A 26,404-nucleotide genomic window follows, 5' to 3' on the forward strand; every position below is an offset into this window, starting at 1 on the left:
AGTGAAGTCTGGCTGGCATATGCTGCAGTTGGTCATCATCACCCAGCGACACAGTGGGACATCAGGCAGGAGCGGAGATGGATCTGGCAGGGTCTGGTAACCTCAGGATATAAGGGAAAGAAATAGAATAGAATTTGCATAGATGTCATTCACTTTAAAGCAGGGCTAAATAATAAGAGAAGTGTTTTCGGTTCTGGCAGACCTAACTAAAGCAGCATAACTATGGATTGAGGGATAAATTCGGTGTATGTCTGGCTGAATAGGTAAGTCTTTAGTCTAGGCTTAAACTGAGAGAGTTCTGAACACTGCTAGGAAGACCCTTCCATAGTTTAGGAGCCACATATGAAAATTATCTCCCTCCTTTTGTGGATTTTGATATTCTCGATATTGTTAACTGGCCGGAGTTTTGTGATCGTAGTGAGCGTGATGGATTATAGCATGATAGAAGGTCACTTAAGAACTTTGGAGCTACACCATTCAAAGCTTTGTTAGTTATTAACAGAATTTTAAAATGAATACAAATCTTAACAGGTAGCCAATGTAACGCCGATAAAAAGGGGCTAATATGATCATATTTCTTGGTTTTAGTTAGCACTCTAGCTGCTGAATTTTGAACTAACTGAAGTTTATTTATTAAACCTGCAGGAAATCTACCTAGTAATTTATTACAATAATCTAGTCTTGAGGTCATGAACGCATGAATTAGATTTTTGGCATCAGAAACAGATAGCATGTGTCGTAACGTAGCAATATTTCTGAGGTGGAAGATTGCTGTTCTACAAACATTGGAAATTTGTTTTTCAAAGGTTACATTGCTATCAAATATAACACCTACATTTTTTTCTGTAGAAGTTGACATTACAGTACATCCATCAAGAGACAGATTATATTTTAGCGGCTTATTTTTTGAAATTCTGTTTTATCGGAATTGGGTAGAAGGAAATTTCTAGCCATCCACGCTTTGATATCATTTATACACTGTTAATTTGGAAAATTATTTCGAAGAAATATAAAATAAATTATTTCGAAGAAATATAAAGTTGGGTATCGTCGGCATAACAGTGAAAACTAATTCCATGGTTCCTGACAATGTCTCCCAGGGGGAGCATATATAGGGAGAAAATCAGAGGCCCTAAAACTGAGAACTGTGGGACTCCATACTTAACTTGATCTGACAGTTCCTCATTTACACAGACAAAGTGGTAGCGGTCAGAGATATAGCACCTAAACCAAGCTAATGCCTGTCCACAAATGCCAACATATTTCTCAAGCCGATCCAAGAGAATGTCATGATCTATGGTGTCAAAGGCAGCACTAAGATCTAAAAGCACTAGAAGAGAAATGCAGCTGCAATCAGATGATAAGAGCAAGTCATTTGTAACTCTGATGTGTGCAGTCTCTGTACTATTATGGGGCCTAAAGCCTGACTGAAATTCTTCATATATACTATTTCTCTGTAAAAATTAACATAGTTGGGAGAACACTACCTTTTCTAGTATTTTCAACATAAATGGGAGATTTGAAATCGGTCTATAATTATCCAATTCTCCTGGATCAAGCTGTGGTATCTTGATAAGCGATTTGATAACTGCCAGTTTAAAGTTTCTTGGGACATGCCCTAAGGATAATGAGTTAGGAGTTAGAAGTAAGGAGTTAATAATATTAAGAATAGGTTCTGTGATTACAGGAAACATTCATGTTGTTGATTTTGATGTTTTGATCGTTTTTGTTAGCTCTTCCTGACCTACAACAGCAAAGGATTGAAGTTGCTCGTAGGGAATAATTTTAGTCTGCTTGGTTGCTGTGGCAGATGGATGAATATTTTGTTTCTGATGATTTAGATTTTATCAGTAAAGAAATTCATAAAGCCAATACTGCTACAGTATGCTGCTATGGAATATCTGGTTCAGTCGAAGTTTTATTCCTAACCAATTTAGCCACAATTCTGAATAAACACCTTGGATTGTTGTGGTTATTTTCTATGAGTTTGCTCAAATATGCGGACCTGGAAGTCTGTAGTTAGAGACATTATCCATCTATGCACTGTAGCAACACCTCCTCCTCAACCTTTCAGATGAGGCTCCTGTTTATAACAATGACCTGAGGGAGAAGACTCATTTAAACTAATATGTTCATCTGTTTTAATCCATGTTTCAGTCAGAGCAAATCCAAACTATGATCTATAATAATTTCATTTACAATTAGTAATTTGGATGAAAGCAATCTAATGTTTAGTAGCCCTACCTTTATATGATGTTTATCTTCTTTATCTTTTTTTTTTTTTTAAGTTTGACATCAATCAAATTTTTTCTAAATAATTAGGGTTTTGTGTTTGGAAGTTCGGGGAACAGACACAGTCTCTATATGATATATAGGTGATTCATTCTCTATGTGTTGTAGTTTATGTGACCTGTGAGATGTCTCAAGGCAGCTTGCAGATGGATGTTTAAGCCATTCTGTCTGCTTCCTGACCTGGGCCCCAGTTAGTCAAATACTATCACTATTAAGATTATGAGCCATATTACTAGAGAGGAAAGCACCACCTTCCCTGGAGGGATGGAGTCTGTCTCTCTTTAGCAGGTCAGGTCTTCCCCAAAAACTCATCCAACTGTCTATGAATCCTATGCTATTCTCCGGACACCACTCAGACATCCAGCATTCAGTGACACTAATCTACTATAAACCTTGTCACCACAATGAGCAGGGATGGGGGCAGAGCATATTACAGTGTCTGACATCATTTTTGGAAGTTCACACACCTCTTTAACATTATCTGTAGTGATCTCCAACTGGCGAAGCCAGACATTGTTAGTGCTGATATTAATAACAATCTTAGAAAATCTATGTTTAGCATTAGCCAACACTTGTACATTTTATCTGATGTCAGACACTCTGGCACCCGAAATGCATTTAACAATAGTGGCTGGAGTCTCTATTTCCACGTTCCTTGCAATAGAGTCACCAATAACAAGGGCGCTTACAACATGATTCTCAGTGGGTGTATCACTGAGGGGTGGAAAATCGATTGGAATTCTAACAGGAACATCATCTGCACAGCAGCTTACTATGGAATTCCTGACTATTCTGACTTAGTAAACTGATTTTCTAATTATGGCTACAGAAGTAAGCAGTGTTTTACGGCAGATGTTCTGTACCAATTCAGTGAAAGCTCTGCACCTTTGAATCATGTAATCTCTTATATTTTCCTCAATAATTGAAGGAGAATGTTGTTTACACAAACACTTGAGCAGTGATGGCCAGTGCTGATGGATAAAATACAGGTTATGTGTGAATATATTCTCCTAATCAGAGCCAAAGTTATGCAGTGTGTTGGCCGTGGTTATTATTGTTTGAAAGGAAGGCAGTGCTTTGTTTACATCTGGTGTTATGGTTGCTGGAAGCTGGCCACGGTTGTTACTATTCAATGATATTTCAATAATTCAAAAAGTTTTTGCTGTTCAGCAACAAGTAATTTTTCTGTCCACACTGAGAGCTACAGCACGTAATGGAACACAATCACAATAAGACAATCAGAGCACATTTCATGTTTGATGTGGAGTTTTGTGGAGCGGGATTTTACCTTTACATTTACATTTATTCATTTAGCAGATGCTTTTATCCAGAGCGAATGAGGAATACAACAGAAATGATTAATCCTATGGAGGCAGTAATAAGAAGTGCTATTATACAAAGTTGCAAATTGCTCAGAGAAGCACAAGGTGAGAGAGTGGTGAAAGAATTAATTGAGGTTTTTTATGAAGAAGAAAGAAGAGAGTTATTGTATTAGTAGGATTCTGTCAAATGCTCATGAAAGAGATGCGTCTTTAGATGTTTCTTCAAGGTAGCTCGAGAATCAGCTGCTCGGGTCAGGTCAGGTCGGTCCACTAGTGAGGAACAGTTGAAGTGAAGGTCTAGTAAAGTGATTTGATGTCTCTTTGAGATGGCATCATAAGGCCTGCTCACATGCTGAACATAAGCAACCAGTGCAGTTAGATGAAAAGAGGTGTGACTTGTGCTGTATTGGTCTCGTGAAAGACCAATCATGCCACCACATTCCTGATCAACTGCAGAGGTTTGACTGTACATGCTGGAAGTCCTGCCAGAAGAGCATTGCAGTAGTCCAGTCTAGATTTAACAAGAACCTGGACAAGGAGTTGTGTGACATGCTCCGATAGGAAGGGTTGGATCTTCCTATTGTTATACAGAGCACATCTGCATGAGCGTGCTGTTCTTGTAATGTGGTCTGTGAAGTTCAACTGATCATCAAACACAACCCCAAGATTTCTGACCGTCCTGGATGGTGTAATTGTTGATGAGTCTAGTTGAATGGTAAAGTTATGATAAACTGCTGGGCTCGCTGGAAAAACGAAAAGCTCCGTCTTTGCTGGGTTGAGTTGGAGGTGGTATTCTTTCATCAAACATGAATATCTGCTTGGCAGGCTGAGATCTGTGCAATGATTGGTGCATTTTGGACCAATCAAATTCCAGTGTGGTCGGAGAAGTCCAGTATGCTGCAGAAATAGAACCCAAGTGAACCCATGTCTTATTGCTTGTTGCGGTCAGGGCAAAAACTTGGATAAAAAGGATAGGATAATTTTTTTTTTATTGCGTGTCACTTTATCACTAATTTGAAATGCCCTACATAGGCTGCAACTCCGCCCACCACAGAAATAAGGAGTGACACTGTTCACTGTTGAACAGTTGATTTGAATAGAGTTAATTTTAATAGTTTGATGTTAGCATGTTGCTAAGCTAACTTTGTTTATACTCTAATAAGCCAAAAAATATATAGCACACACAAATATTGGGTACAATAGTGCATTATTAATTAGACTGAAGTGTTATTATCAGTATTTTTTTTAGGTTTTAGAATAAACCTAGTGTCTGTTTGAGGTGAGGATTTTGGAGCATCATCATGCTTTTCACCAGCAAAACTTAGCTAATGAAGCTTGTTGACCAGCATGTTCTTTCTGATGAAGCTGGTTAAGCTAGTTTAAAAGCCTGGTGGGGTCACCAGCACACCAGCATTCCATGCTGGGGAACTAGCACCCAAAACACAACATAAGCTGATTACCAGCAATGCCAGTCTTTTCAGCAGGGAAGGTTTTTGCTGGTTGAAGTGGAACCTTGTGTACTGTCTAGCCTTCTGGCTCCAGAATTCTGGTTAAATTGCCACTCTATGTTGTCTAACAAGTTCTTGTTTTTGTTGGGCTTCCTTAACCGTGTAATCTTGCCAAGCAGTGTTTGTCTTATGGCTGACTGAATGTATTATGTATTGTTGAGTTGGTTTGAGACAGAGACAGAGAGAGAGAGAGAGAGAGAGAGAGAAAGTGAGGACTGCACCTGGGGTCTGGCATCAACATGTTGTCAAAACTGCACTAGGCTTTTTTCTGATGTGTTTATTTATACAGGTGTGTAAATGACATGCCCACACATATGCACATCTTTGTTGGGTGGCACAAAGACAGAATAATTTGATGTTGTCTTTCCAACAGATTATTAAGCAGTTCAAAATGCATGACAGAAAGACAGACTGACTGACTGACTGACTGATTGATTGATTAACTGATTGATTGAATCTCAAATGACACTTCTGAATATTGCAGGAGTTTGACAATTGTAGCTCAATGTGTGAATGTTTCAGCGTGACCTGATGCAAACGATCAATAAACAGCATGATAGACACTGAAGCTCTGTTTTCTGTGCTTCTTCTAACAGGCTGAAGAAAAAGTCCCAGTCAGTGGACATCAGCTCTCCAGGATTTCCTGCCCGTCTCATCCCGAGTCTGTCCTTAAACAGATCTTCTCCACCTGTTGCCAAGACAACAACGTGTGAGGTGCAGGAAAACAACACAACCAATTCCCAGCACCGTACTCCACGGTGCAGTGATCTGAAACGAGGATACACAATAGGTAAATGAGCATTCAATTGTTTTCTGTACTGCAGGCTAAATGTATGTGGGGGGGGGGGGGTTTGGGTGGTTTATGAGGACATTTGTTTAGGTTACAAACTGGTAATTACAAGGGAATTATGCTATAAATGTGGTTTATGAGGACATTTCCAGTGTCCCCATAATTCAAATCGCTTAAAAAACATCCTAAACAATGTTTGTTTTTTGTTTTGTTTTTAAATGTAAAAATGCAGAATGTTTTTTGTGAGGGTTAGGTTTAGGGGATAGAATCTATAGTTCGTACAGTATGAAAATCATTATGTCTATGGAGAGTCTTCATAAGGATAGCCGCACCAACATTGTGTGTGTGTGTGTGTGTGTGTGTGTGTGTTGGTTTGGGGAGAACACACATGACTCACTTAGCTGATTGTTTAGAATGTTTTGACAGCCTCTGTATCTACTCTTTCTCCCCTTTTTCTCCTCTCATTCTCTTCTTATTCTCCACTGTTTCTCCTCGCTTTCACATCTGTCTCATCTCTGTTTCCTGCCATTTTACTCTTTTTTTTCTCTTATCATCTCCCCTCTTTCTCCTCTGTTTCACCAGTCTAATCTCTATATTCTCCTCTTGTCTCCTCTTTCTCCAGTTTCACCTGTCTCCTCTCTTTCTCCTCTTTTTCTCTTCTCTGTCTCCTCTTTTTCTCCTTGCATCTCCTTGTCTCATCTCTTTCATCTCTGTCTCCCCAATTTCTACCTCTTTCTCTTTGGTCTCATCTCTGTCTCCTCTCTTTCTCTTTTTCTTATCTCTGTCACCTCTCTTTATTCTCTTTTTCACCTCACATCTGTTTCACCTCTGTCTCCTTTCTGTATCCTTTCTATTTTTTTTCCTCTCCTCTTCACTCATTCTCCTTTATTTCACCTCACTTATCTTGGTCTCTTCTTATACTCTTTTTTCCTCATCTCTGTCTCCTCTTTCACCTCTTGCCCTCCATGCATCTCCACTGTTTCACCTCTGTCTCCTCTCTGTCTACTCTGTTTTTCTCCTTGTGTCCCCTTTCTTTCTTCTCTTCTTTTCTCCTCTCATCGCCCTCTTTCTCCTCTGTTTTACCTTTATCTTTTCATCTCCAGTCTGTTCTCATGTCTCCTTTCTTTCTATTCTTTTTCTCCTCTTGTCTTTGCTTTTTCTTGTTTCACCTCTCTCATTTTTCTTTACTCCTTTTTCTTTTTCTCACCTCTGTCTCCTCTTTCTCCTTGCATCTCCTCTGTCTACATTTTATTTTTCTCTTTGTGTCTCTTCTCTTTTTCACCTCTGTCTTTGTTTTCTATGCTATTTTCCTCTTGTCTCCACTTTTCTCATCACATCTCAACTGTTACACCTCTGTCACCTCTTTTTTTTTTTTTGCTCTTTTTGTCTCATCTCTGCCTAATCTCTTTCTCTTTTCATCTGTCTCCCCTGTTTATCTTTTTTCATCTCTGTCTCCTCTCTTTCTCCTTTTTTTCTCATCGAATCTCCTGCTTTACTTCTGTCTACTCTTTATTTTTCTCCTTGTCTTCTCTCTTTCTAATCTTTTTTCTCCTCTCATCTCCTTTCTTTCTTCTATGTTTTACCTCTTTCTCTTTTATTTCTACTTTTTCACCTCTTGTCTCCTCTTTTTCTCATCTTTGTCTCATCTCTGTCTCCTTAATTTATATTCGGTTTTTCATTGGAGACAGCTCTCCTTTCATTTCTTGCCGTTTGATTGTTGTTTTGATATGAAGGCCCAGTTTAAGGGCCGAGAGACAGAGCCATTTCCTCTAATCAAGAGTCCTTCAGTGCCACCACAGAACATGAGTTGAAAAATAGACCTGCTTTGTGTTCACTTCATTTACAAGTGTTTAAAAAAGATCATGTTTTTCTTTTTAATCAGCACATGCAAAACAATAACTAATACTTCCTAAGGCACCACTATTACTATTGCTCATACTTAGTGTTAAGGATTTTAATAAACCCCTAAACCCTAAGTTTATAAAATGTTTAACTTGTCCCACACTGTTTGTGCTATAATGTGACTGATACCTCAGATTGTGTGGCTTGTTAAGGAGAGGTGTGATGATACTTTTCTACGCATTCCAACTTTTTTACCTGGCGAATGTTAAAACAGATGAAAAAAATCCTGTAGACTTCCATTATAAGAAGGATCCGAGCCATATATGGACCAGAGTATCATCGAGACTTGAGGCTGACTGGGCTCTTTTGACTTGGGACTTTAAGAAACTATTTAGAAATATGTTAGCTGTTAGCACCCACCCACAAAACCATAGAAACCTCAGGCAACATGCTAAAAAATACTCAGGACCCCTTAGCAACCCTGGCAACCACCCAAAACACCCAAGAATTGTGATGGCCACTTTTTAAATAGAAAAATGAAATGTTGATTTGAGTTGAAATAATTGTATCATGCTGAGATACAAAAGATATGAAACCAGCACAGCTATCTAGGAAATTAGTTGTCTGGGATAATGGTCATTATACAGTTTTGCGGTCATTGTACAAAATATGTGAGCACAGAATGCTGTAATTTACCAGTCAGAATTAAGTATTTTAAAGAGCCGTGTAAAAATTAGAGAAAATTATACCACAAAACTCCCCCCTTCTTCTATTGGTTGTACAAAGAGCTAGTCCTGCCCCAAACTCACATCATTGGTTGAGACAATGCTGCTGTGCCAGACTTGACAGGCTGCTTAAAAAAACAGAGAGATCTTTTGATATAATGCCACAGAGCTATTGTTACACTTTCAGGTGAAATCAGCCTTCAAATGCCTCACTTATAGTTGAATCTGCTTATTAAACTTTAACATCAAATAAATTAAACACATCAGCTTTAATTTTGTTGGTCATTTTGCAGTTTGAAAAATCTCTTTCCTATTGTTTGAATTTCTTCTGCCTTTTGAAGGCCACGGCCTCAGGCAATCACTGCAAATCACAGCACAGCTTGCCTCCTCGGAGTGCCTCTAATTGGTGGAAAGGACTGCGGGAGAAATAAGTTTTTATTGATGGCCGCACACTGGGCATCTTTTCATCCTGAGTCAGAGTTGCCATTAAAACCACACCACACATCCAGCTCGAGTTTAATAACCTGGCCTCATGTATCCCACCAAATTATACTGTCATTTTCAGCTTGATGTGAGAAATGGTTAGAGTGCTTTAATGTTTTTAAATGAAAATGACCCTGACAGACCATTCAGTCTCCTTAAATGAGAGCCGTTTTATAGCGAGGGAGCATACATGCTGGAATAAGTGCATTTGGCATGCTCCAAATGGGTCAGGAATAACAAGGTATAAATTTGTCCATGTGGAGATAAGCCTGCAATAATAGAATAAGTGCAGACCTTGGGGGTGATGGAAGAAATGCTCTTCAGGTTATCGACAGAGAGGAGTCGGGCCCACAACAGTCCGGTCGGGTTCTACTCTAGCCTTAATACATAACTCACCTAATTCTGTTAACAAGATACTGGTTAGTCCATTATATAAGCACCTCTACTGAATGTTTTATCCTGTAGTTCTTCAGAATTATGTTATATTCCCTCGGCCTCTGGCACTTGGCATGGCTGTATACGTGTAGGGTCTAGCAGAGATCAGGGAGGAAACCAGCATCACTGTACATGTGATGGCTACACAGCAAAGTTCATCTTCATAATCGTTGACTGTAATCAGGGCTGTATTATGGACCGGAGTTCAACAGTCTGGTTGAAGTAAAAATCCCATTAATTATTCTCCATATGGCAGTTGATTAATGATAACATATAAACCTTTATAGACAGATACTGTGAGCTCAGAGGTTGTTAATCAATGGTATATGCTTCTTTAGAATCCATCAGTCTGCATTATTTCAACTTCATTTTTAAAAAATCGTGTTTAATAGCTGAATTCCTGGTGAAAAACTACCCTACCCATTATCCTTAGGGTGAAGATCAACCAATCAGAGAATCACGGCAAACAAAGTGCTCCAAACAAGTCCAGCAGTGACCGCCCACTTCCATGATACACTAAGAATGATGCAATCGGTGAGGAGTAGGTCTCTCAAACTACTTCTATATTTGTATATGTCTGAATATTTCACAGTAAAATTTGAATATATAGTTTCTTACTCAGATGCACAGGTAAATGTCTAAACCTGCTGGGCATTATTGCCTGCTTATTACCTCCAGCTATGGGGTCATCAGCTGGGAGCCACCTATCATGGATGTTTCGATCAAAGAACATCTGGTGGTGGGGCAGCGGTCAGGGACAAATCCCTGCCACCCCATGCAACTGGACACCGGATCCTCTCAGTTGCCTCTAGTTCTTGCTCTCCCATCAAGACATTCCTCCTTTCCCATCAAGACATTTGACTTTATGCTTTATGGCACCGTAGTTTATTCCCTCATGAAAGACGTTACCCTTGTCTTTTTATCTAATTTTCAAATACGTTTTTGCTTTATATTAAAGTTTGTAATGTTGTGATTCATCTTGGAGCTTGTTGGATTAGTTCATGGCTTGGATTAGTTCACTGGTTTTAAAAAGCATAGCAGGTCTAGGCTGTTTTTTTTTTAAAACAGGGAAGGTAGTATTTACATAAACCAGTCAAGCAGGTTTGAGCTTTAAAAAGTTCTACCTTCTGCAATATGAAATTAAAACGATATAGATTTTAGATACATGCAGACTATATTTTCCTCTCCTTTGAGTTCCTCTCCTTCAGATACACTTCCTTCACTTCTGTCAGTGTTTCATGTCAACCTCCGCCTGTTAAACGTATCCGTCTTCTTCCACATGCGAGCCAACGAGCTGCCACACTTAATACCTCTGTATTTCTGTTCTCATTATGCGGCTGAGGATGATTTGCAGACAGTGTGTTGGGGGTGAACTGTCTGACCGCACTAGACTGATAACAATGTTAATGGTTCCGGAAAGGTAGAATGTTGCCTTCTTATTATGCTGAAATGTATTCTGAAGGTGCTGACCTAAAGGGGTCAGGAGTGACACTGTGTGGGATCGAGCTGTGTTCCGGACAATATTTTACAGGAAAAACAACAGAGGAAGGTGGTACAGCATGCTAACAAACAAATGTACTGCTCCAGAACGGTCAGGCCTGGGTGAACCCAGAACAGGGCTTCTAATTACAGGTGCAGAGACAGGAATACTTGTTGTCTTCTGCCCTCATAGAGGTCTCACATATATCTGCTTGGGAAAGTATGTATGCATTCACATGCAACTTGGAAATAATCCTATTCTTAATTAGTCTTTGTCTTGTTCCTTAAAGGTTAATTGTGTTATTTTTTATGTTCAAATATATGGAGTTCATGGCTTACTAATCATTGGAGACAATGATTAAGTAAGCATACATTGATTGATATCTCCAAAAAGTGTTTTGTTTTGTTTTTTGTCCAATTTGGATTAATACATTCTATAAAAACACATAGCACATATAGCACTTTTGACAAATGAGACTGATTTATTAATTTAATGACTTTGAAAATGTAATGTGATGTAACCATTAATTGAAAGGTATTACATGCTTTCCTTGCACCATGAATACATGAGTTTACACAACTTAATCAAATCAAGTTTTCAAAAATAATTTTCAACATAAAAAATATTCTTTACAAATATATCATTAATTTTTGAGTCAAGAATATCAAAGAATTTTCTCAGGGATCCTCCATATGGCCTGAACAAAATACAGTATATCTTTTCATGCAAATGTAAAAAATAGATTTTTTTTTTAATTTTTATTTTAATTTTTATTTTTACTTTACACAGGCAAAAATATCCTGTCTTTTAAAAATATTGAACTCAGTAATTGAAACTCAAGTAATTGTTTAGTGTGTGTTGCATTTTCTATGTATTTTTTTATAATATAATATATATGGGAAAAAAAGAAAAAAAATAGCATCATGTCATTCACCCATAGGTGTATTTTGTCATGTTCCATTTTTATAAAAAAAATTAAATTATAAAATTGAACTGATTTGATTATTTTCAGCTATTGCAGAACTTATTTTGTGCAAAAAACAAACCAGATCCAGATCTGGTAAGTTTTGGCACAAATTAAGCATGTCTGGAATTGGATCCAGCAACTATTTCAGTGGATCCCTGACAACATATGCCTGAGAAATTGCCTCGTTATTTATAAATGAAGCACTTCCCACGTGTCATGTTTGGTTGCATATAGCAGTGTCCTGCTATTACCCCTGTTACTTATACACTGAATTAATGCACTTTGCTGTCAGGGAGACTGATGGTGGTGCAGAGACGGTTACTGTAACCAGCCTGCGGCCTCCACCTGCACGCTTCATCAGCGCCCGACCCGCTGACTCCAATTCAATTAGCAGCAGTTCAATAGATTGAGCAAGTGTCGAGCTCGAGCATAGCTGCTGCAGGCTCTCAGGCTGAAGAAAAGAGCTGCATATTTTATCCAGGAGAAAACACCGGTGACATTTACTTTCCTGTGCTATAAAATGCAGAAGGCCACATGGCAAGTGTATTTACAGTTTATGGCTGTTCTGTTACACCTAGAGCAGAACCTGACCATTTCTAGCACTCTGTTTTGTTTAGTGGTAAGTTTATTTGCTTAGATTGATGCAGTCACACACGTATCTGATCTCTAGCAGTGCCCATGCATCCTTCTGTTTACAGAGCCAAGGCGAATGAAGACCCCACTTTCATGTTGAAAAATAGCCCCATGTCTTTAGGATACATGATCGACAGATACCTCTGGAGGCATTTACATAGGTGACACATATTATCGACAAGTCTGTTACCTTTAAACTGCGAAATTATGCAAACCGTGTCCCGTTCGGATCAATTACATCCTGTTCAGATTAGCTTTAGCTGTGTGATGGATGCAGCTAATGTTTTCATTAAAAAATCTGCCCTAGTTCGAACTGACCTTTTGCATTACAATAGATTGACCTGCATTGAACCTTGTAATCACAGTCAGTGTTGCTCAGGGTGGTGGCTAAATCAGCACCTGGATTTTCTAGGTCATTGTTACGTCCTACCTGGTCTAGGGTTGGAGAGGAGTAATAAAAAAGGTTTGGGGTTCCCTTCTCCTGTCCCAGTACTCAAGAATCAGTCAAATTTAAATCAACAAAAATATTTTATGTAATACTTTTAAAAGTAATTAAATAAATGAACAGTAAAACAAACAAATAAAAGAATACACTTAAATACGTCCAGGGACATAACAGTCGTGCAGAGATCAGACAGGAAGAGAGTAATCAGCGGCTACTAGCGGAAAAGGTCAGGCATGTGATATGAAGGTGCATGACTTAAGGTGATTCCTGCAGCTAATGTTATTTACTACTTAATATCTGTAGACACTGCAAAAACAACAAATAATTTTCTTGCTTAATTTCCAGTAAAATATCTAAACATCCTTAAAAAGATTTACTTGAGAAGCATATTGACATAATGTTTTATTGTAAGTCATGTTCTCTGAAAAATCTAACAAAATGTAGTGAGGTTTATTCTTAAAAAAAAAAAAAACTAATGGAGTAAGACAAATAAAAATTGTTTTCCCTTACAACATTGCCATTTTTCTTTTTCCAGAACAAAAATACAGAGTAAGAGTTGTTTTGTTTATTTTGTTTTTGTTGGGTTTTTATCGGAAAGCAAAGTCGTGTTTATCATGTTTATGTGTTACATTGAGCACTTTAGAGAAAGAACTAATACATTAATTGCGACCACTGATAGCGCTGTATATTTACATGCACTCTTTACATTATTTTAGAGCCGATTCACTAAAGAAATCATGCAAATAAGCAATGTTCCTTTTAATTTTTGTTTTTGCTGAGATAAACCTACTGTATTTCTGTTGGGCGGACCCTTCGGCTACCTGAGCAGAATAAATATAATGTATAAAATAAAAAAACTTTATATTTTAGTAGTCGGTACAAATACCAGGGAAATTTCACAATTCTCAGTACCAATTTCAATTCCACAAAAATAAATATTTCTATTGAACACTACTGAATATGCTACTGAACACTTATTTAAAAAGTTACATATCTATCCAAATATTATAATTAAATTATTAAATAGCCTTGAAGCGTTTCTCAATTAAGTTAACATTGCATTATGTTTTTTAATTATTTAGGTACATAGGCATAATGATAAAAAAAATAAGTATAAAATGCAACATTAATAGAGAAAAACAAAAAATATAGAACAGTGAGTGTTTTTCTTTTACTTTTTAATAATGTTGTTGTTTGATTAATGTTAATGTTAAGTTTAGCTTAAAACAACCTTTTATATCAACTTTAATTTACCACCCACTTTCTGTGGTAAAACTGTGTGTGTGTGTGTGTGGGTTTGGGTGGTTTAAGAGGACATTTTTTTAGGTTACAAACTGGTAATTACAAGAGTATTATGCTATAAATGTGGTTTATGATCACTTTTCTAGTGTCCCCATAATTCAAATCGCTTAAAAAATATACTAAATGATGTTTTTTTGAAAATATAAAAATGCAGAAAGTTTTTTGTGAATGTTAGGTTTAGGGTTAGGGTTAGGGGATAGAATCTATAGTTCATACAGTATAAAAATCATTATGTCTGTGGAAAGTCCTCATAAGGATAGCCGCACCAACATATTTGTGTGTGTGTGTGTGTGTGTGTGTGTGTGTGTGTGTGTGTGTGTGTGTGTGTGTGTGTGTGTGTGTGTGTGTGTGTGTGTGTGAAGAGAAAGAGGAACAAAGAAGCTATGTCCTTTTTGGTGTTGAATTAAGATTAGTTGTATTCATGGTTGAAATATATCTCTGATGTCTTTAAGTAGTCCGAGTTCATTAACTAGCTACCTGAAACAGCATGTGAAAGAAAAACAGCATCTCTGTTAAAGGTTAATTGTTTGTTTTAACCTTTACTTTAGAGTGATCACACAAATTTGTGGTGGTGGTATTTTTGGGCACCAATTTGTCTGGGTCTTGACTTTCAGGTGGAGCGTGTTATTTTCATGCCACAAAGTAACAAGCATCTCTTCCCCAGACTAATCCGAACTGGAACCAGAATATCTGCTTCCCGATTCAGTCTGTGGATGGTGCGAGTTGATAGAAAGCTTTGTGAGAAATTACAAAACCAGACACACCAGAGAGTTACAAAGTAAAGACAAAAGCCTGACATGTGGTCGATTAATGTGGTCAATAACTGACACAAACTGGGGAGAATTATACAGTGATGTCCCTTCAATGTTGTCTTTGGAGGAGGACATGTGGTACTTCATAGTTTAAAGGGTGAAAAAAAGGTTAAGTCAAGCGTTGATGAAAATAGGTGAGACAGATTGTAAATCAATATCATGAGCACTTCTAATAGCTTTGACAAGCTTTAAGTACATGTTAATGGGAAATTAAAATGTCATGTGCTGGTAGTGGTCTAAAAAGGAGGTCTAGAGAACATCTGCACATGTGACGATGGCAATAGCATGCTAATTCAGCCCAGACATTGGCTATCTTGAGTAAAAAAAAAAAGTAGATGGTTGGTGTCCCAGTCTGGTTAGGCTGGTGTGTTTTGGTGGTTTTACTGTAACGAGATATTGGGCACTTATTAGCCGGTCAGACTGGGAGAACAGCTGGCCGACCTGCTAAATACCTGCTTAAACCAACAAAAACCAGCAAGGCATCTTGGGCTTTTTATAATTATAAGGCTGTTACAAAGTGCATGAGAGATACAACCAATGCTCACAGTTTCACAGAGTCTCATTTCAATAGAGTCTGATGTTAGCATGTTGATAGCGTTGCTGCAAACTTGCCGTAAATTCGCCACTCATTGTTTTCACATGCCAGTTAGCTTTGCAGCAAACATTTCATTGTCGCCAAAGGTTTGCTGCAGGTTCACACCTACTGGTGAAGAGCTGCAAACTTCTGGCAAACATTCGGGGCAAATGGCAAGCTCGTTTACATGTGAAAATAATGAGTGGCCAATTTGTGGGGGGCACATAGTGAAGTTTCAGTAAGTGAAAAAAAAAAACGGATACTGCATTATTTGCGTAAAAAATGTTTGACATGTTAAACAGTCAACTATTAATCGCAGAAATAACGTGTTACATTTCCCAGCCCTAATTTATACATCTTATATAATGAAACTAATACATTTTTAGTTAGTTACTCCCCCAATACTGCTCTCTACATTTTTCTAGACTGGCAGACACAGACTCTCTTCAGATGAAGGCACAGAGATTTATGGATTAGGCCGTGGGCTTGAATGAAAACAGTTTGCTTTCCTGGAGGTGGCTCTGCTTTCAATGCTGAATTTACTGCTGCATTCCCCTCAGAAGGATTGGTGACGCTGGATTTATATCCTGTACTGTATAATTACGCCTCACTCTCTCTCTCTCTCCATCTCTCTGTCTCTCTCCTCTCTTGATATGAGAAATGTATCTAGGGTGAGGACTCCCTTTGTCCCTCCTCTGAGCCCAGCTCTGGCCACGTCTGTGTGTAGTGTGTGATCAAGGAATGGATTCTTATTGATTATCATTGATAAAGGGGATTTTAAATGAGGGGAAAGCAGTTTTCTCTCCTGTTGTTCAGCCAGTCAATTGTTTTAACCCCTCGCTGTGAAAAATAAGATCTGCCTTTCTGCATTACAACTGATATTTGTTTTAGTTTCCTCCATGCGTTTACTCTTTGTTGCCACCTATAGATTTCTTGTACATGTGCACAGGGCGCGTTAAAGCACGGGCTTATTCGGGCTGAAGCCCAGGTGCCTACATCTCCCATGGGGCCTAGCGGGAGGAGCATGTTTAATAATAATTATAATTTTCTTTATTTATCACACATTATACATTTGCACATATACAGTGAAATTCTTCTTTTTTTCACATATCCCAGCTAGGCTGGGGTCAGAGTGCAGGGTCAGCCATGATACGGCGCCCCTGGAGCAGATAGGGTCAAGGGCCTTGCTCAAGGGCCCAACAGTGGCATCTTGGCGGTTTAAATGCTTTCAGTGGGAGACGTGGTTGTTGACATGGTAACAGTGCGCAACCATTAAAGGCATCCGTGTAGTGCTTGTTCAATGCACAGCAGTGTGCATATAGTGTACTCCTAATTTTTGTTAATTTAACATTTAGCGGATGACTTCATATTCCAGGTCTTCTGAAGGCATGACAGATTTTGGTAAGAAAAATAAAAAATGTAAGTAATTTTTCAGAGAAAATCTTGACGTCTATTTCACAGTGGCTGAGGACTTGCATTGTTTAGCGCTAAAAACAACAAATTCTCACGTGAACACACAGGGGCGGTGTTATGGTGTTCTGAGGCCCCAAGCAACTGTCCAGCAGGGGGCCTCATTCCTGTGTACAATTAGGGGAAATTCCTTAAAAGTGCTTTTAAATCTTAATTTTACAATTATTTTAACAGCCATTGTAGCCAAGTACATTTAAAATCTTTAACGAAATAAAAATCTACTTAAAGATCATGAAAGTTTTTCACAGTTTTTCCAATAAATGAACACGAGTATGGTATTTCATTTATAATATAATAAATATAATTTACATTCATACAGTAATAAAAGCAATATTTACTTACATATATTTAAAAAAAAATAATTTAATGAAGAGTGTGTGCAAAAATTACAACTTCACACACTTATATTTTGGAACCTAGATGAATATTATTTATTATTGTCCAGTCAAGCGTATTATTATATTATTACTGAATTACTATTATTTTGAGGATTTATTAAACACAATAGTATTATATTTCTTTACTTCTTTATTTCACCTTCACCTGGAGCTTTTATTTTGACGGAACAATGATAGTGCCCTCCAGTGTCAAACTCTATCTGACAGTTTACAATGTTCCTCATTACAAATCTGGTGAAATGTGGTCACCTCCTACATTTCTGTGATACTGCGTTGCTTTTTTAGATTTGTGTAATAACTTTAAATGACATCAAATGTTTTGAATTCCACAGATGCGTGGACCTGCAGCTCTTTGCCTGCAGCAAAATGCATGTGAACCGATCTGAGACTACTAAAAAAACAGCACATCCGTGCATGATTTCAGAACAACGCGTCACCTGTCATCACTTGAGCATTTTGCTCAGTTTTCTGACCGGAACCCCCTGATGTCCAGGGCCCCATGCAATTGCATGGTTTGCGTGGTGGTTAACACCGCTACTGTGAAAACGTGTGCTACTGTAAACAAGCACTCATGAAACACAGCGCTCATAAACGCACAACAAATGGCAAAATTATTATTATTTTGTGCTGTTTCTCAACAAAACCTATCGTATGCCTTCAGAAAACTAGGGAAATGATGCATGAGTCGGATGTACTACAATATTTCCATTGTAATATCAATTGTCATTGTATCGAATAGAAAAAGCTGAATTTTCATTAACTCACGACTTTTGTGTTCTGCGTAAGAAAGTCATACAGGTTTGAAATGGCATAAGGGTGAGTAAATTATAACACAATTAAAATTTTGGGGTGAACTATTCTTTAAATAATAAATTCGTAATAATGAGTAATAATTCCAATTTGCATTGTCAATTATTTTAATTTCACCTTTATTACAAAAGATCAAAAAATTTGGTTTTCCATGATATGACCTTTAAAGCTTTGGAAGAACTTCCATTATATGGTGTCTCTCCAGTAGTTCTTCTGCTCATCATGCCAAACAGCTCTTCAGATGTTTCTCTGCTATTAGTGTTTGTAGAGTGCCAATCACACTGCACAATTTACACAGTGATTGTGCCCTCATTGTGTTGATTACCCTCTGCCACCCTGAGCCTCTCACGGCCAACATCCGGCTCCATTCTTTTCACGAGCACTTGTCAATTCTCCTTTCTCTTAATCAGTGTAGAAATGAAAGGAGACAGGCGTTAGGCCATCATAATTCATGCACCAGTGCTTAACATAATGATGAAAAATATGACCATGTCCTTTTGAAATGGAAGGCAATTAATTACCCCTGCGGAGTTGAGGAGAAGATATTGACACAGCGGTTAACATAAGATTGAATGTGTTTTGTTTATATCACCCTGATCTCTGTGTTTCTCCCTCATCGCCTGCTGCGTTAATTCTGGATCAACCGTTAGAGCAAGACTTCGGCTTTATTGCTTTAAAGTGTTTTAAAATGTCGAAGTATGGCTTACACTGACACATAGTGGCCTGGATGCTGCATGACTCAAACACAGTAGTTTTCAGTTACCAATGCCATTGTAGAAATTCACTATGCACAGTGAACCAGGATTAATTTAATCCATGAATGAAAGTGTCCAATAACAGGGCATTTAATGAGATTAAGTGAGTAGTATTCAGCTGGTCATGTAATGCTAACATGGCTGCCCCCATGAGGCGTCCCTGCTCCATGTAGAATAAAAGTTGCTGATATGACTGAACTCTTCATCTCACATGAGTGATCATGATTTTATAAATATGTTTCAAAATTACTATTCATTAATTTAGAAGTAAAACTTTTTAAATGAGGAAAAAAATTACTAAGTGCACCTTTAAAAAAATTAAATGAAACTTGTTTGGATTTAAAAAGATGCTCGAGCTTTGCTGATGGGTGCGTCTCTTTTCTGCACTGCTATTGAGCTCCCGGACCAAAGCTACACAGAAGAAAAGCAAGTCATGTTTATTTTTCTATATGGTATATGGACTAGTCTTTGACTTCTATTGTTTTTGTACTGAGCTAATTATATTTTATATCCCCTTCCCCTAAACCTAACTCTCACAGAACAGCCTGATCTCACAGTGAAATCAGAAACAGAATGTCATTTTCTTTAGCTAAAATTGGTCTGTGCTTACCGAAATGTGAAACACTTCATCCATAGGCAAAAGCGGTAAGTGGTGTTGGGCTTATGGGCACGTGTGAGCTACATTTTCCAATTGTAATGTCCTCTGTTTTGTGTAACGAGTTGTTTTCAGCTGTACAGGATGTAATACAGTCAAGAGGAATGCATATTTTATAAACTGAACCCACCCAACCCATCAAAAACCTCAAATCTAAACCTAACCATCAGTGGAGTAAAAATGTAATGTTAAAGGGACAAATGCAACCCCCTTGTCACTCTCATCACTGATTATGCAAACACGATTACTTCCTGGTTTCAACAAGGGATCTTAACCCGTGTCTCCCATGCTGCTGACACAATGCGCTACCAGTCACGCCACTTGGGAAGGTAAACATGCTGGAGCCGATGCAAAAATGTCTGATGCTAGCAGTTGTCGGTGAGTCTGTATAATGTGGTTGATCCTAGGGTACCGGAAGTCTTGGAAACAACATGCCGACATCCCATGTGATCATGTTGCACAGAAACCTTTGTGCATTTATACATTTTCATCAAGACATTATTTAGTATGTTTATGAAGCCGTTTTCCTTGTGCTGACCATTAGCTTTACAAAATTAGGGTGATTTAAAGCTACACTATGTAACTTTTGGCCCTCTAGCGGTTGAAGCATAGAACTGCAAGTTACTTGAGGAAGCACACTGTTTTGGGAATTACATCAGTCGGGCTTTGGCTCTGCTCTTCTGCATGAATGAATGTGATGGTTTGAATACCACTGGTGTAAAGGCCTGTTCACACCAAGACCAATAACTATAACGATAACTATAACCATAAAGTTTAAAAAATTGTTCTTACTGTAAGAGAATAGCAGAGTCCACAACTATAACGACACTGTGGAAATATATCATTGGGATCACTTTCAGAGCAATTTTTTTTCCAGCTGATGAACGATAAAAACATTAACAGGCAATCAAAATCCATCCAACTTTAAAGGGCTCGAGCCGTAACTTGCACTCATCTTCAAAATAACACATTCCAGCTCCAGATCGCCACTTATTATTACGCACACAAACGAATTGGAAACTCCTGCTCAAGAACTGGCAATGTTTTTCTGCATTTTTCCTCACTATTAATGGAGACGAGATAATGAAAAGCTAACGCAAGCTGGTTGCATAAAATTACCTTAAGTATCCAGCGCTAATGTCGACAACATAGTTTTGTCTCCTTTGCATTGTTTTGTCTCCTTTGAAGTTGTATCTGTCTGTTTTTCTTTTGGTTTCTTTGCTAAATGTAGAGCAGTAGCAGGTCATCTACATCAGTTGTCTTGACTGTGAACATAATTGCAGCACGTGCTTAGAATAAACAGAACGTTATCATCTGTTGGTGTGGACGCTAATATCTTTATAGTTATCATTCTTGGTGTGAACGGGCCTTAACCATGGTTACAGGTGATCAACTTATCAGAGCAAATGTCACTTTCAACAACAAGACTCGCCCCCTATCCTCAAAAAAATAAAAATAAATATCGAAAGGAAGAAAAAGACGGATATCCTTTTTCTTCTTAACAGCAGGTAAGTAGCACATCATCTGCTGTTGTTTTGACTTGTTGACATTTTGTTTTTACAAATAAATAGCATTACAAAAGTTAGGCAATGATGACATTAGACATAACGATTGCTAGTCATATCAGATGAAGTCGAACAGTGGAAATGGTGCAAATGGTGGAAATTATCATTTAGCTGGCAGGCAAATAGAACAAGGTAGTAACTGGTTTAAAGATTGCCGCTGTTACCAGCATAAAGTTAATTTTTTTCCCATTGCCCTTCCTTGAAAATGAAATTGAATCCATAATAAAATGCCCCATTTGAGTGGCTAACGCTATCTAACGAACAACCGCGTTAAGATACGGTCCAATACAACGGTCCAGACCTGTCTCTTAATTTTATCAGTCCAGTAAAATAGTCTTACCTGTCAAGCAAGAAAAACTCCATCTCTGGGTCGGTTTTAAATCCATTCTCGGAGTTGTCGCCACCTCTGAAAAAGCCAAGCCAATGTTGTTTCGTGTTTTATTACGGGCTCTCTCGCTTTCCCTTTTTGCTTGCAGACTCTTCTCGGTTCTCGGTTTCTTTATTTTGAAAACGGGTGATTTCCTCAGAGGGCTGTCTTTTTTAATGATCCAGGGTCAATGTTGCTCATGTGTTGTGGCTACAAGCTGTCAGCTTCAACCTACCACCACGCCTATCACCGCACATATACAAGTGCTGTAGTAGCTAGCTGGACCTTCTTTTCTTTATTTACGGACGTGATGTAAACATGCACGGATGACTGATGGAAGTATGCAATTTCCAGGCAAATCCATCCCAACAGCTCTAAAATATCAATCATTATTATAGGCTTAACGTAGTGAATCAGGGTAAGGCAAATACATGGTTTGGAAGACGGACTGTTGGTGTACTTGCTCATTAATACATTTTGTTTATTTCTAACAAAAGAATCTTACTGTACATAGTGTAGCTTTATCTATCCTTGTGTGGACATTTTGGGACAATTTTGGCAAACCCTGACCCCCACTCATACACATAATTTTATCTGACATTAGTTATGAACACTACTAACTCTAACCCTATGCCACAAAGAAAATTTCTTGCATTTTTTAGAATGAAAAAAAAAGTAGTATTATTGATATTTTATAAATCATTTCCCAAAAATTGAGGACATCTCCAGTCAAATTTATAGTAGCTAACTTAGAGGGTAAAATTTGTTTCAAAAGTATAGCTTAGTCAGAGAGAGTCTTTTACTCTTTCAAGCCCTCTTCAGTTCTTAATCGTGAGTGCGATGGACCTCCAACAGGAAAACAGGGAAATCGTAAGATATCGTACGGCTTAGCTTGTACAAAAAGGATGACTTTTACCCCCATAGAGACCAACCAATCAAGAATCAGAATTTCAAATAGATACAATGAAGACATCACAATTAGCTAGCCTCCTATCAACACTTTATTTTAAGAAAGGAAACATCTGTGAACAAATTTGGTTACTCATTCCATGTTTATTTATGCAATACCAGTGACTGATGCATGTCAGTAACCTGTAATACGCTTCACTCCTCTCGTTCCAAACCCTGATGTTTTCTTTCTTCCGTGATACCCAAAAATTATTTTCCTATTAAAATCATGGCATGGTTTGGTTAAAGGGTTAAACTTCATGGTTTGGTTTAGGTTTGGGGTTTGAGTTAGGGGTTAAACTAAAAAATTGCAAGAATGTTTGTTCAAAACCCAATGTTTCTCTTTCTTCCGTGGTACACAACATTGATTTTCCTATTAAAATCATAGTCAGTTTTACGGTTTGGGGTTAAATTTAAGAAAAATTATTATAACGTTGTTTGTTGGTTAGATTATTTTTCTCTGTGGGAATCAAAGTTACATGTTGGCAAAAACAGTCAGTAGGTGTGACATCCCTTATCAAAGTCAAGTTGTTTCAAGTCAGGTAGTGGGACTTTGCCTTAATCAAAACAGACTTGGTTAGCAACTTCCCAGGTCTTCCTAACCTTTAAAGTGTACAGTACGTCTACAGAGGCTGTAGTACTCTAGAAGTGGCACATTAAAAGGTACCACATGCAGCTCTTTGTGATCTAGAAGTTAGATCAGAGCAGCACTACAGATAGCAGTAGTTTGGTAGAAGCTAGTAGCCTCTTTTTTGCTATATATCTTCAGCATAAACACCAGTCGACAGATAGTCATTAAGGAGGGGGAGTGAGAAACGGTTGGCCAGGATGGAGGTATGTTTCCTGTCCCCCCAGGCTGATCCATCATCCATCGCCCCCTTGTTCCTGCACTGCTGTCACCTATACACTGATGTCCAGCACCAGACTTTTCAAAACACTCTGTTTTCGGTGGAGGAAAAGTGCAGTTCTAGTGTGGATGAGAGGCGTAAATGCAGCGAAATCAAAGCGTTTTCATATGAAAAGATATTAGTGTTTAGGTTTTTTCAGTGTTTCTCAACTGGTGCGTCGTGCCCTAAAAGTGGGTCACAGGTCTGTTCGGATAGGTTCACAGACAGGGAAAGAACAATGTATAATATAAATGAATTAAAATCATCTGAATACTGTTCACAAGACTCTGCAACTGTGGGTTAATTCGCTTCATTTTAATATAAATTTTGTTATTGTTTTATTTTCTTATAACTGTACAAAACGGTTCTATTTATTAATTCTAGTAAATGCATTCCTATATATTTACTATACATTTTCATATTGAGAATAAATGTATTTATGCAAAAGCTGAAAAATGTTGCTTTCAGAGGCTTTATATGGAGTAAGGATGAAAATAAGGTGCATTTAAAACTGTTCTGAGACCAGTGCAGACAGACAGCACATGGGAGATTAAGTCATTCACTAAATAGGGAGCAAGGGTGCATCCTATAGCTTTCTAGCAGTTAAGTGCATTCACTCCTAAAATCCAACTAAAAGTTCCGATTCAGGCTGCAAATTATGTTTTGACCACTCAAAAACATGTTTGGCAGACATGAGACAATGATAATCGATACATAGATTCAGAATGCTAAATTTTATTTTAACATGGTTGGCAGTGATTTGATGATGCTGGCAATTACTTTTAATAAGAATTATTAATTCAGCTTTATAGAAAATCAGCTGTAATGTCTATAACATCTCAAAAACATGAATAACTAACACTCCTGGAAACATAATAAACAATTTGATGAAAAAATCAAATTTCTATAGCTTGAAATTACTTAAAATTTCACAACTTAGTCCTGCTGTCCACATATGTGGACATACATTTTTAGGAAAACTACTTGCTCTTGAAAAAAAGAAAATATATATATATATATATATATATATAATTTTTTATTTTTTATTTATTTTTTGCTTGTTTATTAGGTGCTACTGAAGGGAAATGGAAAATGCACACAGCAGGCATGCGGGGGTTTCAGGAGGTTAAAGAGCTATGGAGGAATTCAAACCTCTCAAACAGAAAGTAGACAACCCGAAAGATGCTACATTGTGCCATGCGCCAAAATAATTTTTCTTTTTTTTTTTTCTTTTCTTTTTTTTTTACAAATTACACATCACCTTTACTAACATGCATCAGGATTTTACAGTAGTAACAGTAATTGTGATATTTTGACATGTTATGGTTTAATATTAAATAATATTTTAGGTAGAATCAATTAGAACTCATTTTTATTACAACTGTGGCAGTTGTAGTTTATGTTTCTAAATGTGCTGAGGCTATTATTCTTTGGATCGCCATTTGATGTCCAATGTAAAATCTGGGCTCCAAAGCAAAACCAGTTGAGAAACACTGTTCTAAGTTACCTGTTATGTTTTCATGTAGCTCAACTGGTAAAGTATGGCTCTAGCAATTCTAAGGCCATGGATTTGGTTCCCAGGGAAAGCACATACTGACTAAATGTTTACCTTGAATGCACTGTACATTGCTTTGGACTGAAGTATGCTGTATCCTTCACAGGTATGGCAATTCCATAATAAATTGCAAAGAATACATCCAAGATGATGAATGAAGCAAGAGTAATGTCGATTATAAATATATAAATATACTATAAATATATTTGGCAATTAATATATTGCTAAAAAATAAAAAAATTCTGCTTATTAGAGCATATTCTTGTATGCGATCAGAATTTGGATTCAGATCAATCCATTTTATAAAGTAAGAGGAGATCTTATTTAGATGCATTAAACCTGACCAATTAGAGACAAAGTTTGAGCCCCTGCCCAATTTTAAATCCCTGTATCATACTAATTATAATTCTAACCGCTTACTCTATTTCTGTAAAATATCAGATTGATGAGCCAAGAAGCAAACTTTTTAGAATGACAGTGCTCTCTTTCCCAGCAAGTGGCTTTTTGTTCAGGTGTGTCCTACTCTTCTAAACCCTTCTACAGATTTCTGAAGCTAAACCCTTTCTGTAGACTCTGAAATCAGAACAGATATGACATAATACCAACTACAGAAAATAAAGGCCTGATGCTAAAATGAACACAATTCAGCATGACGAGAGGCTTATCCGCTAAAAATAGCTCTGTCTCTCTGATGCGATTCTCTTTGTAGAGGGATTTTTCCTCCACAAATGCCATCAGGAAATGCCTGGCGTTAAAGCTGCCTGCCACCCCCTCGTGTATGGAACTGTAAGAGCCTAGTGGATGACTGGTTGCCATGATGAGAATCTAGCGAATAATTGGTTGCTCTCAAAGGTCACAGAATCAGCATGGCGAGTACTGTACTTTGGTGTGAATGTGTAAAATGGCAGTCAACATTGTTGGATGGTAGGCCACGCAACCTATCACAAAGATCTACCTCTGATTCTTTTGAATGCTTGATTAATTTAGTCGTGTGACTCAATCAACACAATAAACAATTAGCAGACTACTCTCAAATTAGACTAAATAGAAATTACATAAAGTGTTTATTTCTGCATATTTTTTATGATAAGGGGGATGTTTATTTTGTTGGGAATATGATTTTTGTTTTGTTTTTTTAAAATAAGAGTTACTGTCAAATGTCACATTTTGAAACTCGGCTCTGTTTACTTTAATTAGTTTATGGGCACTATAAATTATGGTGGCTCACAATGTCTTACAAGTCCTGTAATTCAAAACGGTTTCTGTGGCCCATGGTCGCTGTGAGAAGAGTCTAGTGAATGATTGGCTGCCGTGACAAGAGTCTAGCGAGTGATTGGTCACTATGACGAGAGTCTAGCAGATGATTGGTTGCTGTGATGAGAGT

At 37.6% G+C, this 26,404-nt stretch overlaps 1 protein-coding gene across 3 annotated transcripts in view; it reads left to right on the plus strand.

The window, feature by feature from the left end:
- Positions 1-26,404, plus strand: part of oxr1a (oxidation resistance 1a) — a 246,277-nt gene that overhangs the window by 94,996 nt on the left and 124,877 nt on the right. For all 3 annotated transcript variants that reach the window (XM_051719172.1, XM_051719171.1, XM_051719173.1), the window contains one exon: positions 5,719-5,912. In XM_051719172.1, the coding sequence (XP_051575132.1) occupies positions 5,719-5,912 (194 nt within the window). The remainder of the gene's footprint in view (positions 1-5,718; positions 5,913-26,404) is intronic.

Source organism: Myxocyprinus asiaticus, chromosome 15, assembly GCF_019703515.2.
Source record: "Myxocyprinus asiaticus isolate MX2 ecotype Aquarium Trade chromosome 15, UBuf_Myxa_2, whole genome shotgun sequence".
Classification (NCBI taxonomy): Eukaryota; Metazoa; Chordata; class Actinopteri; order Cypriniformes; family Catostomidae; genus Myxocyprinus; species Myxocyprinus asiaticus.